We start from the raw sequence: 15,434 nt of genomic DNA on the forward strand, positions 1-15,434 counted from the left end.
CCACAAAATACTTACTAGCTGTGCACACATGGTCCCCCACATGGCCACTGACATAACACATGTATGAAGTGAATCTGGGATCGACAACAACAAGCATTCTTTTTTTATCTGTGAAATTTTGACAATTCAGGACTCAGGAGCGCATGAAGGCAATGGAGGAGAGGAAAGGTCAGGGTAGGCTATGAAGAGGGTGCAGGAGATGATCACCAGCACCGTGATATAGAGCACTGACACCAGCACTGTGATAGAGAGCACTGACACCAGCACCGTGATAGAGAGCACTGACACCAGCACCGAGATAGAGTGCACTGACACCAGCACCGAGATAGAGTGCACCGACACCAGCACCGAGATAGAGTGCACCGACACCAGCACCGAGATAGAGTGCACCGACACCAGCACCGAGATAGAGTGCACCGACACCAGCACCGAGATAGAGTGCACCGACACCAGCACCGAGATAGAGTGCACCGACACCAGCACCGCGATAGAGTGCACCGACACCAGCACCGCGATAGAGTGCACCGACACCAGCACCGCGATAGAGTGCACCGACACCAGCACCGTAATATAGAGCACTGACACCAGCACCGTAATATAGAGCACTGACACCAGCACCGTAATATAGAGCACTGACACCAGCACCGTGATAGAGAGCACTGACAGCAGCACTGATACCAGCAACTCGCTGCTGGGCCCCAAAAATATGACACCGCTCAACCTCTTCAAACAGGAGGGTACGGGCATATAGTACGGTGTGCTTTTTTTGTACAAGGAAGTGAGCCAAATGTAGAAAAAAAAGGTCTGTGTGCTTGATTAAATAAATTGTTGATAGAGATATATATGGTCTTCTGGTCACCCTATATATTGTACACCTATACCAGTCCTTACAAGGACCTTTGTGGACCTAGTAGCTAGTGATTTGCAGACTGTCCCTCAGTCCCTACATTGATAAAAGACCGCTGCAGAATAGGGCAGCAGTCAGCAGCACAGCCCTGCACCAGCACCCTATATATTGTACACCTATACCAATCCTTACAAGGACCTTTGTGGACCTAGTAGCTAGTTATTTGCAGACTGTCCCTCAGTCCCAACACTGATAAAAGACAGCTGCAGAATCGGGCAACAGTCAAGTATAATATTATTTCTATATTTGGAAGAAAGTATATTATACGTGTACAACCCTATATACTGTACACTTATACCAGTCCTTAAAATGACCTTTGTGGACCTAATAATAATAGCTAGTGATTAAACTGACTGTCCCTGCTCCACACAGCGTCCTGTCCCTACACTGACAAAAGACAGCTGCAGAATCAGTCAGCAGTGCACTCAGCAATCACAAGCACAGCAGTGCACCAGAACCCTATATACTGTACACCTATACCAGTCCTTAAAAGGACCTTTGTGGACCTAATAGTAATAGCTAGCTAGTGATTAAACTGACTGTCCCTGCTGCACACAGCGTCCTGTCCCTCCCTACACTGACAAAAGACAGGCTGCTGCAATCACCAGCACAGCAGTGCACTGAACCCTATATACTGTACACCTATACCAGTCCTTAAAAGGACTTTTGTGGACCTAATAGCTAGCGATTTGTGTCACTACAGTCTCTCCCTGCTCCACACAGCATCCTGTCCCTAAACTGACATAAGACAGAATGTAAAATGGCTGCCAGATCAGGTCTATTTATAAGGTAGGGGGAATGTCCAATTGTTCATGTGCTGAAATGTCTCGATTGGCTGTCCAGTACCCCATGATGGATGTGTCATCATGGGTCAAAGTTCTTTCATACTGTAAACACATACTGTATGTCCACCGGGCGAACAGCGACAATAATCCGCCGATCAGGCGAATCGCGAACACGCCAAATTCGCTGCAAACCGACTGCTGGGCGAACAGTTCGTCCTTCCCTACTTCTCATCAGTAGACCGTCTTATCAGCAGGGAGGGCTGGTGGGATGACTTCCCCCCTTCCCAACACCATGACCTCCGGTCTACATTCTAGAAACACATGTACATCCCATAATAGGTTGCTCCCAAGGCAGACAGAAACAATAGAACAATGGGATACAGCCACACCTCAAATAATTTAGTAAAACGTTTAGAAGAGTTTATGAGACCAAGCTCATACAATATTCTAGCAATCGGAAAGGTGGAATTTATTAATCTTCATATATTTCATGAGGGACATTGTTCAGAAATATTACTGTCCAAAGTGAAAGAGCCCCTTCATTCTTTCAACCCAAACCATACATAAAGACCCTGGATAACAGGGGTAAAACAAAATGCTGAGTTTGGTGTGGTTGTACGGGGAGTTGGGATAGGCAGACCTGACTGGGGGAATCGGTCACCTAATAGACACAGGTGACTTACACATAGGAGGGGCCAGGGGAGCTGAACAAGGCGTCTCCAGAGCTCTCTAAAGTAAGCTGGGATCCACAAGCCCTCCACCCAAAATTAATCCCGTCACACTGCCCATGAGTGCTGCATATTAGTGCCCCTCAGTGAAGGAGGAAAAAGTACTTATTTACAAAATTATATAGCTGAAACTATCAATTTTCAAAAGTTTTGGTCTTTTTTAATTTTGCAAAAAAAAAACCACCCCCAGCTGTGATTAACCACTTCCCGACCAGCCACTGTCAGGTGCGACAGGTCGGCTTGTTCCCGCGATTCGGTGTAGCTGTACGTCGCCCCATTTTACAGCTATAGCAGGCACATGCGCACCCACTGCCAGAGCTGATGCACATGGTCGGCGGCTGCGGTGTCCGCTGCCCACCCACGATCGCTCCACAGAGAGCCAGAACCAGGATCTGTCAATGTAAACAAACAGATCCCTGTTCTGTCAGGAAAGTACAGAGTGATTGTCTGTTCCTAATGATTAGGAACAGTTAGAAACACTTCCCAGGGAACACATTTAACCCCTTGATCACCACTAGTGTTAACTTCTTCCCTGCCAGTGTCATTTATACAGTAATCAGTGCATTTTTATAGCATTGATTGCTGTATAAACGTCACTGGTCCCACAAAAGTGTCTAAAGTGACCAGTCACATTGCAATGTCGAAGTCCACCAAAAAAAAAAAAAATTCTAATAAAAATGTCACAAATATATCCTCTATTTTGTAGGAGCTACAACTTTTTCACAAACCAATCAATATACACTTATTGCAATTGTTGTTACCAAAAACATGTAGAATACATATTGGCCTAAACTGATGAAGACATTTTTATTTTTATTTTTTTTGGACATTATAGCAAAAAATAAAATATTTTTTCCAAAAGTGTCTTTTCTTATAGCACAATAAATAAAAACTGCAGAGGTGATCAAATACCATCAAAAGTAAGCTCTATTTGTGGGGAAAAAAAAAGGACATCAATTTTCTTTGGGCACAACGTTGCACGACCACACAGTTGTCAGTTAAAGAGACGCAGTGGCATACCTGGCCTGATCATTAAAGGGGAAAATCTTCCAGCCCTTAAAGCGATTGCACAGGGTCGTTTTTTTTTTTAAAGAACAAACATGTCATACTTACCTCTACTGTGTGGCTCGTTTTGCACAGGGTGGCCCCGTACATCCTGTTCTGGGGTCCCCGGCAGCTCCTCCCAGCATCAGATAACCCCCTAAGAGAAGCGCTCTCCCGAGGAGGGTTACCTTGCAGGCGCGCTCCCGAGTCCAGCATTTGCGTCCACAGACACGAATTCCGGACTCGGCCCCGCCCCCATGTCATTAGATTTGATTGACGGCAGTGGGAGCCAGTGGCTGCCCTGCTATCAATCTATCCAATCAGGAAATGAGACACCAGCTAGAGTTGGAGTGTTTGTCCCCAGGGGGGATAAAAAGACTGGGTTCAGGTACGGTAAGTAAAACGTGGGCTCTGTGGAACTGTAGCACGAGAGAAGGTTTTTCACCTTAATGCATAGAATGTCAACCCCTTTAAGTGGTTAAATACCAACAAAAGAAAGCTCTTACGGTCTCACAAAACTTATAAAAATGTCATATGGGTACAGTGTAGCATGACAGCACAATTGTCATGCTACACTGTACCCATATGACAGTGTAGCATGACGGTGCAATTGTCATTCAAAGTGCAACAGCTCTGAAAGATGAAAATTGTCCTGGGCAGGAAAGGGTGAAAGTGCCCTGTAGGCAAGTGGTTAAAGCTGGTGTAGCAGCAGCTCCTGAAGAGCACGCGCTATGCGTTTTTTTCTAAAATTAAAGTTGCCTAAACTGCAGTTTTGGTTTGGGTGTAATTATCTAAATTGGGCCTCAGCATCAGTCTGACTGGACTGTGAGATGTTCAACCTGACCACAGGGGGCACTGTCTCTTCTGGCAGGCATGGAACTGTGATTTGTTCAGGCGCTTAAGTTACGCTCACTCAGAGCCTGCCCAGGGGTAGTGGTGCTCTCATTATGCTTCTGGGAGAGGGTACATGCGGAGGTCACGTGGTTTGGGGTTCCAGTCCAGTATGATGTGCTGATTACATGGTCCTGGTCCTCCTGACCAGCCCCCAGGAAGGCCATGGCCTGGGGTGTGGATCCACCCGACTTTAATGTCTTGGAGCTGGCTAGCCCAAGGCAAGCAAACTAAAGGAGGATTCTGAGGTGGTTGGGTGCTGTCTCCGCTTCGGAAGAGACCCAGTGTACTTCGAGCATTCCAGGGGAGAACTCTTTAGAAGAACACTACGTACGGATTGGTTTTCTTAACAAGAGCCTGGAAGGGCTGAAGTAATCGAGAGAATCCAGTCTTGTGGATATTGCCAAGCAGGCTGAAAGATCCAGGTATCCTACAAGTGTTTCAAGTTTCGTTTCCCTACATGTTCTGCAACAATGTCTGTGGCAAAGACTTTGTTCCTGAGTAAGCAGCAAGTTGGCTGCTAGGCCTTGTGAGAGAGGGACTGTGCAGCTTGAGTGATCATCCAGCTGCGAATGGCTATTCTCTGGATACAGTCAAAGTAAGCAAGTTCTTTAACGTTTTTGGACTTTGACACTAAGAGTACCTTAACTTCCTTTTTCAACCCTCTGATCCCAAGTTGAAAGACTGTTCAATTGTCTGAGTTTTGCAAATAAAATCCATTCAAGTGGATCTATAGTCATTCTCAAGTTACTGGGCAACCTACCACGGGACATCCCCTAGACGTGCAACAAGGAAAACGGATGGTAACGGTAAGCCCAAAAATAACCAGCAGCTCCTTCTGGGGTTAGTGCTACACGGAGTAAAAAAAAAAAAAAAAAATATATATATATATATATATATTAAAAGCCAGCAGCTACAAATTCTACAACTGCTGACTTTTAATAAATGGACACTTACCTGTCCAGGGTGCCCGCGATGATGGCAGCCGAAGCTGATCAATTGCTCGGCTCTCGGCTGCTGCTGCCCCCATCCTCGGTGAGGGAATCAGGAAGTGAAGCATTGCAGCTTCACTTCCTGGTTCCCTACTGCGCATGCATGAGTCGTGCTGCATGACCTAACTAGTTCCCGCCATCTCCTGGGATCCGGTGTGTCCCAGAACACAGCGGGGGTGGGGGCATGAGTCCTGTGGGAGTCTATGCCCAGAAGTGGGTGCAGATACCTATATTATACAGGTATCTGCACCCCTTTCCCCCCTGAAAGGTGCCAAATGTGACAACGTGGGGGGTGGTCGGGGGGTTCAGAAAAGTGGAGGTTCCATTTTTGTGTGAACCTCCACTTTAAGGGTCTTTTTCCTAACTACACCTAACTGTGGCTGTCCCGATGTATGTACAAAAGGTGAAGTCTTTGTGGGAAAAGTCCCATGAGAGAAGGACTTGAGTAGAGATGTCCATGGTCACGTGTCAGAAGAGTTGTCGCTCCTGAGGTGGAGTACAGGTCCCAGCAAGCTGCTCGCTTTCTCTTTTATATCAGGGGGAGGGGAGGCTGGACCCCAGAAAAAGCCTGAGAAGGTGATGAGGTAAAACATATTAACCCCTTCCTTCCCCCCCCAGACCTGGGCAGCCATGTAACAATACAGCAGGCAGCCTGCCTACTAGCTGGAACCAAGGCCAATTCCCTAGTCTATGTTGGGACGACGTGAAGAAGCCACTGCTGCCTGTTGAGGCGCCTCAGTCACTACAACGCCGACTAGCACCACAAAGCTAACACTCCTCGGACTTCTCCACGTAGGCGGAACCGGCTCCTTGACGTCACACCGAAGATTCCCACCCATTGGGGAAAAAAAATAGGAATAGAGGGGCGTGGTTAGAACGCTAAAGCTTGGACACGGTAAGTGTGAGTTCCTTGCCCCGCCTCCCCTCGTTTAACAATATCTCACTACCTGGCGACCTCGTACAGCCCCTGACGTCATAAAGGGAAGCTGGGAAGTGTACGAGCGCCCGAGAAGTGGGCGTGCCGGGACAAAGAATGTGGGCGGGAGGGGGGCGCGGTTAGAACAAGAAAAACATAAACGTTCTAGGCGTTGGGGCGGGGCTAGACGGGAGGAGGGTGTGGTTTGGCCGGTTGTGGGTTGCGCACTCTCCGTAGCTCCCAGTCTCTTGTTAGTCGCCGTAGAGGCACCATCCGGGCAGGAATTGGAGCGGGCGGCGGTAGGATCGCAGCAGACCCGGGGGTTCCGAGAGAATATCTACTTGTCCTCCGCTTCCCTGATATCCCAGGACTCCATGTGCGCGGGTCTAGTGCTGCTTCCTGGCACACCCCCCCCATCCCATTCCTGGCTAACTTCTCCTGTACAACTTTGCAGTGTGACAGCCGGGAGGGACACCCCATGACTGTGCCATTCTATAGAAGTGATCGTCAGCTCTTCGGACCAGCACCATCCCACTGACTTGTATGATTGGTGCGTGATCTGTCATCTGATCCCTATAGCTGGAATGTGGGAGATCCCTATGTATAAGTTCCTAGAGATGTGACAGTTGTGGCTTAGAAGGTGAAATGTACTGTGTCCCTGCATCATCTATGGAGATGTGTGTATAGATTGCCTCGTTTACCTGCACATCTGTCCTACGAGTAGTCCCATGTGTCCTTCTCCATCAGATCCCTCCAATTGGGATGCATCGATTGGATTGGCGTTTTATCGCTGTCATCGCAGACATTGATCGCTTACAGCTGGTCTGATCTCACATCTTTCAGATCGTTGGCTTTTTGCTGCTACACTGTATTGCTATTTGTTTACATGATCAAGATGTTGTGACAGCTGTTGTGACAGCCGCTTGTCATAGATTACGCCTTATGTGTACCCAATCCGAGCGCTGTCACCGATTGGAGCATTCCTCTCATTGAGTCACTTTTTTTGGATATTTGATTTGTCATTGGCTGGAAGTTATTTTTTTTATTTTTATTTTTTTAATAGTTGGTGATCCCGTTCTGTCGTTTTTGTTGGGAGGTGGGCTCAGTCCTGGTTTTCCCGTATGAGGCACCATGTCCAAGACCCTGAAAAAGAAGAAGCACTGGCTGAGTAAAGTGCAGGAATGCGGCTTGTCTGGATTGGGGGGCGACCCCAGCGTGCTTCTGGAGATCCGCGGGGGCGCTGAACACGGAGAGTTCCCTTATTTAGGTCGCCTACGGGAAGATGCAGCCAGTTACATCGCCGGCAAGGTACCCAACCAAGGAGATGTACTGTTGGAGGTGAATGGCACGCCGGTCAGCGGACTTACGCATCGGGATACGCTGGCCGTGATCAGACACTTCAGGGAGCCCATCCGTCTAAAGACCGTCAAGCCTGGTAAGCGCATTTTCTGAGCTTGTTCTTCTTTAAATGACGCTGGGGTATAAAGTACTATATATGTGTTGGCGTTTTGTTTGCGTATTTTTTTATTTTTTTATTAAAGCAGATGTTGCGTCAGGATGCGAGGGCTACTGATGTTGCTGGCCCCCCACTTGCTTAATAAAAAAAAAAAAAAGCAGTAAAACTAGGAAAGAATAAAACCTGTAGGGCTCATTCACACTATTGCGCTCTGGTGATGCCTGCGTTGGTACCATGCCACTAAGGATGAGCTCAGGCGTGTTTGCACACTCCACGTGCAGAGCCTGCCAGGAAGTCGGCGCAGTGTTGCGCTAATCACAGTGTGTGATTATGATTAGCGCAGCGCTGCTCCGACTTCCTGGCGGGCTCTGAACGTGGAGTGTGCAAACACGCCTGAGCTCATCCTTACATGCCACTAGATGTTTGTTACGGTGTGCTGCCAAAGCTGTACCACACAGCTTTTCGGTTTTACATTTAAATGAATCGGCTGCCTTAATGCAACACATAACAAAATGCGTGTTCTATCACACTTTTGCTGCCAGAACCTTGTTTTTTTGTTTTTAATTTTTTTGCATACATGTTAGAGTGAACCTTTTAGGCCTGGAGATCATGTAACCCCCCCCCCCCCAAAAAATAATAATAATAATGATAATATGATGGGAATATAGGATGTGCATGGCCACCAATCGCCTTCTAGCTTTCCTTTTAAAGCTTAAGGGTTTATTTACATTAGCATTGCCCTTTATAGAGCGATCTACTGTGGGTCACTTTTTAAAGGGCGTTTGACCACAGGCGTTGAGGAGGCATTATGCTGCCTCCTCATTTTGCCTGTATTAGGCTGGGTTCACACTAGTGTGAATTGGATGTGGGTTTCCGCTGCATCCAATTCACACAGCAGGAGATTGTGACCGGCTCTTTATGGAGCTGATTTAAATATCACTGCAGGGCTCTGGTGCGAATTGCACAGAGGTCCTGTGCGTCTTTTGGTTTGTTTCAGGTCCGAATTCAGCCAAAAATTCAGGCTGATATTGGACCTGAAACAGTGAACGAGGACGCACCGGACCCCTCTGGGAGCTGCTCTGTGCTTCAGCGTGAAACCAGCCTTAAACTGTGAAGCGTTCACACTGACTGCAGCTTTGCAATCGTGTGACTTCATCTGACTACGATTTCAAATCGCTGCGGCACCACAAAGTCGGTATTGCATCGATTTGAACAGTGCAGTTGCAATAGGGCGCGACTTGTCGTGTGATTTGACCTGTCACTCCAATGTAAACGAGGGCTGAAAGCCCATGCCACAACCACGTGCAAGGCAGCGGCATGTGTATACCTCCATTCGCATCTGGGCATAGCAGAAATGCACATCTCTGCCAGTGTTTCTGCAAACGTGCAAAAAATGCGCAATATGCCTGCAGTGGCATAAATTCTTAATGGCACACCTAACGTGGGTAAAAGTCACGCATTTTCGGCATGATAAAACATGCACAGCTCAATGCAAAATTTGGTACATGAGCTTCTTTGGCGTGGTTTTGGAGTGGAGGGTGGACCATTCAAAAGAATGGTGCCACTCCAAAAACATGATCAAAAAAATGCATCACTCTAATGTGAACAAGGCCTTGGGGGAATGGGTAGTAAAAACACAGCTCAGTCTGTGTGTTTTTACTGCCCTTCCATTACAAGTGTACAACTGATTGATAAGTCTGGACATCTGCTTTCCTGTATATATTTTCTATAAGCAGGGACCCTGAAGAATAAAATGGTGGTAGTTGCAATTTTTTTTTCCTATGTCATCTAAAGTGCAACTGTTTATCAAACCCCTATTTCAGTAAAACCCCAAAAATACTGAAGATAATTTTAGTGCTCACAAACGCAACATATTACAAAATTTTTGGGGATCAATATAAACATGAGGTTATGTTGAATAAATACATACCAAATATGTCAAGAATTTAAATTGCATGCACCCATGCATGGGTAAATGCAATTTAATTGTAGTATGTGCACATACTACAACCACATGGTGGGTTGCGTTAAGTGGTGGTACAGCACGCCAAACTCTACAGAAGGTATATGTTTTTTTTTGCAGGCATCACAACCACAGCATGTGTAAAGCCCTGTCTGACTGCTTTGTTTGGGTTAAGGGGGTCAAACCGCAGCTCAGTTGTCTATTAGTACCACCCCTGGCCACATGCGTAATCAAGCCCTAAAAGTCTTTACAGCTCATCACATTAGAGTGAGCAGTGAATGATGTCCCTAGAATTATTACTCTCACTCTGGCATGCACAGTGATACCTAATATCATCGTTTTCATAGCCTACAGAGAAGAGTAAACTAACAATGCTATAGCAACAAGGAGTTGGTTCACATGTCAGTGCGGCTGCCAACATATGTCAGTGATTGCAAATTGTTAAAAAAAAAAAACTAAACCTGGTTCCTGGCCTCATTCTGTAGGTGACATTAGTGGGTCACATTGCAGGGTCTTGGGAAAGCTGTCAATCTCAAGTCTCTTGTGCAGGAGTGCACTCTGGTAGGATTTGCTATCTTCAGCTCCCTCCCGAGAAGGCCTGGTGATGTCACCTTCGCCTAGGCAAGTGCACCAGAAGCTGAGGTATAAGGTGTGCACAACTTACATTGTTCTTCAAATGCTTGATTTGTTTTTGTTTTTTTGTTTTTTTCACCATGGCGTGTTTTATGTATGATCTAGTACGTGCTAGTTATTTCATATGACAGGTATATGTGTCTTCTAGTCAAAGTTTTTTTTTTTTTTTATTTTTTTTTTTCTTCCCTTCACAGCAGTTTTCTACAATTCTGCCTGTAATAATTCAGTCAATGTAAAATGAGATTAATTAAACAGGGCAAAGATCACAGGGCAACGTCCTATAGCAGTAAATCAGATTTCATCATTTACTGCTCTAACTACAGTGTACAGAGATCCAACCATCGCTCATAAGTGACACATTGCCATCGCTGATTAGCCTGTCTTTGTGAAATCAGCCCATGGATGAAATTCCAGTTCGGATCCTATGGTGTGTGTGTGTGTGTGTGTGTGTGTGTGTGTGTGTGTGTGTGTGTGTGTATATATATATATATATACACTGGAATGCTCTGACTTCCTCCCACACTCCAAAAACATGCTGGGAGGTTAATCGGCTCCGGTCTAAATTGGCCCTTGAATGTGTCTGTGTACATGTGTTGTTATATTCTGCATGCTGGTCTCCAGTTGAGCGATTAGGGTAGGTTGAGGAAAGACCTTGCGACCTACCTTATAAAATATTCGCAGAGAAGCGTCTATAGAAAAGCGTATCGGACATGGTGCCCAGAGAGCTGGCCTATAGAATTTCCGAGAGGATGGATGTGACTGAACGGAACGAATATATATTCCAACACTGCAATAACATAGGCCTAGTGTTCAATGTATTGCATAGCTGAAGTTACTAATATATATTTATTACAGGTACTTGTATAGCAGTGTCAATTTATGCAGTGCTTTACGTCTATATTGTACATTCATATCATCGTGAAAAGCAATTGGGAGCTTTTCGTGAGCTGTGAGCCAGGTATTCTCGTCCAACATCAGTGCTTGACCTCACATATGTTCTTCTGGAAGAATGGTCAAACATTCCCATAGACGCACTCCAAAACCTTGTGGACAGTCTTCCCAGAAGAGTTGAAGCTGTTCTATCAAGTTGAGGTCAGGCCAGTCAAGTTCCTCCACCCCAAACCCGCTCATCCGTTTCTTTATGCACCTTACTTTGTGCACTGGTCCAAATCATTTAGTGGAGGGGGGATTATGGTGTGGGGTTGTTTTTCAGGGGTCGGGCTTGGCCCCTTAGTTCTAGTGAAGGTGTCAGCATAACAAGACATTTTGGACAATTTCATGCTTCTAACTTTGTGGGAACAGTTTGGGGATGGCCCCTTCCTTTTCCAACATGACTGTGCACTAGTGCACAAAGAAAGGTCCATAAAGACATGGATGAGCGAGTTTGGGGTGGAGGAACTTTATTGGCCTGACATCAACTTGGTAGAACACCTTTGGGATGAATTAGAGTGGAGACTGCGAGCCAGGCCTTCTCATCCAACATCAGTGCCTGACCTCACAAATGTTCTTCTGGAAGAATGGTCAAATATTCCCATAGACACACTCCTAAACCTTGTGGTCGGCCTTCCCAAAAGAGTTGAAGCTGGTATAGCTGAAAAGGGTGAGCCAACTCAATATTCAACCCTATGGACTAAGACTGGGATGCCATTAAAGTTCATGTGCGTGTACAGAGATCATTGGCCAGGACTTGCACACCATAAACTTGGAAGCAGGTAACGGCAGACATGGATGACGCTTTGCCTGCTCAGGTCGCCCATCCACAGTACATTGCAGGTGGGCGGTCCACAAGTAGTTCAAGTGGTAAGCCCTCCCGCCTGGCAGCACTAGGGTTGTTGTTTTGAACCCCAATTTGCAGGTGTAAATGTAGCCTAAATTTGGATGGAATTAGTCTTTAGGACCAGCTCAGACCATTATTGCGGTGGTAGTGCAATGGGCAGTTTTGCCACTGCAAAACAAGGCAAAAAGATCTGCAAGCTCTTAAGATCAGGGCTATTCTCACCACTCCATTGCAGTGGTGTGTGTTGAATAAAGGTACGGCATGCTGTGGCCAATAGAATGTAATGAAATGTCACTTTGTGACATTTTCGATTAAAGTTTACTTAAAAAAAAAACACAAAAAAAAAAACAAGCAGTGAGGATCAATGCAAAGGCACCTCTGTCATCCTACCGCATTCTTAAGCGATGCCATCTACCGTGCCATAGGATATCGCTGGATGCCTCTGTTCTCAGAACACCGTATATCTAGCAGCTCCCCTTACCTTACCGTAGAGGCAGCTTGTGAAACTCCGTGGCCCCTGGATAGAATTGGGGCCGAAAGTTCACTTCAGAAATGAATTTACCATTGAACAGCTGCAGCCGATAATGGCAGGAAAATTGTGGAGATTGAGCTGGATGTGATATCTCTGCTCCTGTGTTCATCAGCAGCCGAGTACTCGTGTCTGTCAAATGTTATATTCATAGATGGAAGTTATTAGTACTTTACCATTTCACAATCAGAGTTGTTTATTTTGTACTGTATGAAGCAGAGACTTCTAAGTGCTTGTTCTTTGGAAGAGATTCATTGCTGGTGGGATGTGATATTATTAGCGTTGCCTGTATGAATTCGCTTTTTTTTTTTTTTTTATTCTGTCTTACATTGAAAATAATTGTTTTCTATAACTATGGGAGACAATGGGGTTGATTTACTAAAGGCAAATCGATTGTGTACTTTGCAACAGTTGCATTCTGTAAGAGCAGATGCTCCAGAGCTTAGTAAATGAGCAGACATTCTGCTGACTCATCATCCAATCATGTGCAAGCAAAAATGCTGTTTTTTTTTTTATTTTTTTTATTTTCCTTGCATGTGATTGGGTATTCTTTGGAAAGTGAAGCCTTACATCATTTACTAAGCTCTAGAGCAACTGCACAGTCTAGTTGCCTTTAGTAAATCAACCCCAATGTAATGTAGTGTATATATATAAAATTATATATATTTAATATATAATTATATTGTATATATGTATAATTTTATAATATGTGTGTGTGTGTATATGTGTGTGTGTATATATATATATATATATATATATATATATATATATATATATATATATATATATATAATTTTATAATATGCACATTCTTGGGTTTGGATACAGTGGGAAAGAGAACCCCTGTCCAGTTGTAACTCCCATCCAAAGCTCTATTAGGGTCATAATTGATTTACTGATACCTATGCAGGTTCTTGCTGGGAGGCAGCCCCTGTGTATAATAAAAATAAAAAGCATCTTATGCTACATGAACATGGGTGCATTTGCCCATTCAGCATAAAGACACTAGCTATTACTGGTTTGCCAGATGTCCTAGAGCTGCATACAGCAGTTCATAGACAGGAATGGGTGAAGGCGACTGTACTCTGCTATTTTTATAAAGTAGTAGACGTGTACAGATGTAGCTCAAGGAACGCACCTAAGGCGTGTTTAGTGCGTTTATATCTGTGCTCTACCTTATGCAAATAACGGCACATAGCAGCGTACAGCTGCCTTCACCCATTCATGTCTATGGATGTTTGTATGCAGTTCTAGGACATCTGGCACCAGTAATGGGTAGTATCGTTACGCTGTATGGGAAAATGCACCCATGTACATGTTGCCTAACTACTCGTTCACACCGTAACACTGTGCAGGAATCCCACGTTTCCTGTATAGCATTCCAAACACACTGAGATTTGCTGTGGTTGTCAATAGATTCCTAATTGCACCCCAAACATTGATCGTAAACACAGTGCGTTTACCTACACCAATTTGCATGATATTGCACTACTGTGCGATCCGGTTGCAGTGCATATTTAAAAATAGCGTGGTCAGTAAAGTTCTTCCATAAACACGCATTTAGATATTTAAACATAGAGTCACAAAATGTTGCTTGAATTCCTCTAGGATAAATGTACATATGTAAGCATGTGCATCGGTTTAAATGCTAACAGGTATAAATTACTGAACACTGGTGCGATTTTTCTATTTTGATTTTACAGATCTTTGCCCAGCACACTTTAACTCATGTAAAATCAGCTGTGTACACGGGCCCATGGCATACAGAAATGCTACCTTCAGATCTATTAAAGTTTTGCAATTTATGGTTCTCAGCTCAGCATTTTCACATGTACCCTTACCCCGTTCACACCGGTGCGGCTTTGAAATCCTGTTTCTTCAGTGTAATTTCAAAACTGTGCATTTGTGTGGTCTGCACTGCTAATTTCATTGCAGCTTGCGACTTCATTTAACAGAAGTCTATGCAAGTTGCGATGAAATCGTTAAAAAGTAGTGCAAGAACCTTTTTCATAATTGCTGCGACGTGAATGGTCCCATTGCCGGCAATGGGATGTGACTTGTCATGCGATTTGGCCCTGCCAGAAATTTTCTCACTTCCTATCCTGCCAGCAACATTTTTACCAGACCGGAACTGAAGAAACTCTCCAACATCAACACAGGCAGGAATAAAAAGGATATCTTTGGTAGAGTATGGGAAGGGTAGAAATAAAGTTGAAATAAAAGGCAAAACATTTGTGTATAGATCTAAAAAAAATAAATAAAATAAAAATAAATGAATATATATACAGTGCCTTGCGAAAGTATTTGGCCCCCTTGAACTTTTCAACCTTTTGCCACATTTCAGGCTTCAAACATAAAGATATAACATTTTTATTTTTTGTGAAGAATCACCAACAAGTGGGACACAATTGTGAAGTGGAACGAAATCTATTGGATTTTTGAAACTTTTTTAGCAAATAAAAAACTGAAAAGTGATGCGTGCAAAATTATTCGGCCTCTTTACTTTCAGTGCAGCAAACTCACTCCAGAAGTTCAGCGAGGATCTCTGAATGATCCAATGTTGTCCTAAATGACTGATGGTGATAAATAGAATCCACCTGTGTGTAATCAAGTCTCTGTATAAATGCACCTGCTCTGTGATAGTCTCAGGGTTCTGTTGAAAGCGCAGAGAGCATCATAAAGACCAAGGAACACACCAGGCAGGTCCGTAATACTGTTGTGGAGAAGTTTAAAGCCGGATTTGGATACAAAAAGATTTCCCAAGCTTTAAACATCCCAAGGAGCACTGTGCAAGTGATCATTTTGAAATGGAA

The 15,434-nt window shown here is 44.6% G+C and overlaps 1 protein-coding gene across 3 annotated transcripts in view; it reads left to right on the forward strand.

Annotated features, from left to right (window-relative positions):
- The first annotated feature begins 6,483 nt into the window (after positions 1 to 6,483).
- Positions 6,484 to 15,434, forward strand: part of MAGI3 (membrane associated guanylate kinase, WW and PDZ domain containing 3) — a 497,671-nt gene continuing 488,720 nt past the window's right edge. For 2 of the 3 annotated variants that reach the window (XM_077481557.1, XM_077481558.1), the window contains exon 1: positions 6,487 to 7,698. In XM_077481557.1, coding sequence (XP_077337683.1) covers positions 7,395 to 7,698 — 304 coding nt within the window. In that variant the 5' untranslated portion in view covers positions 6,487 to 7,394. Of the gene's footprint in view, positions 7,699 to 15,434 lie in introns of all 3 variants that reach the window. The other variant, XM_077481559.1, reaches the window with a different exon arrangement.

Source organism: Lithobates pipiens, unplaced genomic scaffold, assembly GCF_037356315.1.
Source record: "Lithobates pipiens isolate NorthernLeopardFrog02 unplaced genomic scaffold, aLitPip1_a1.2 Scaffold_16, whole genome shotgun sequence".
Classification (NCBI taxonomy): domain Eukaryota; kingdom Metazoa; phylum Chordata; class Amphibia; order Anura; family Ranidae; genus Lithobates; species Lithobates pipiens.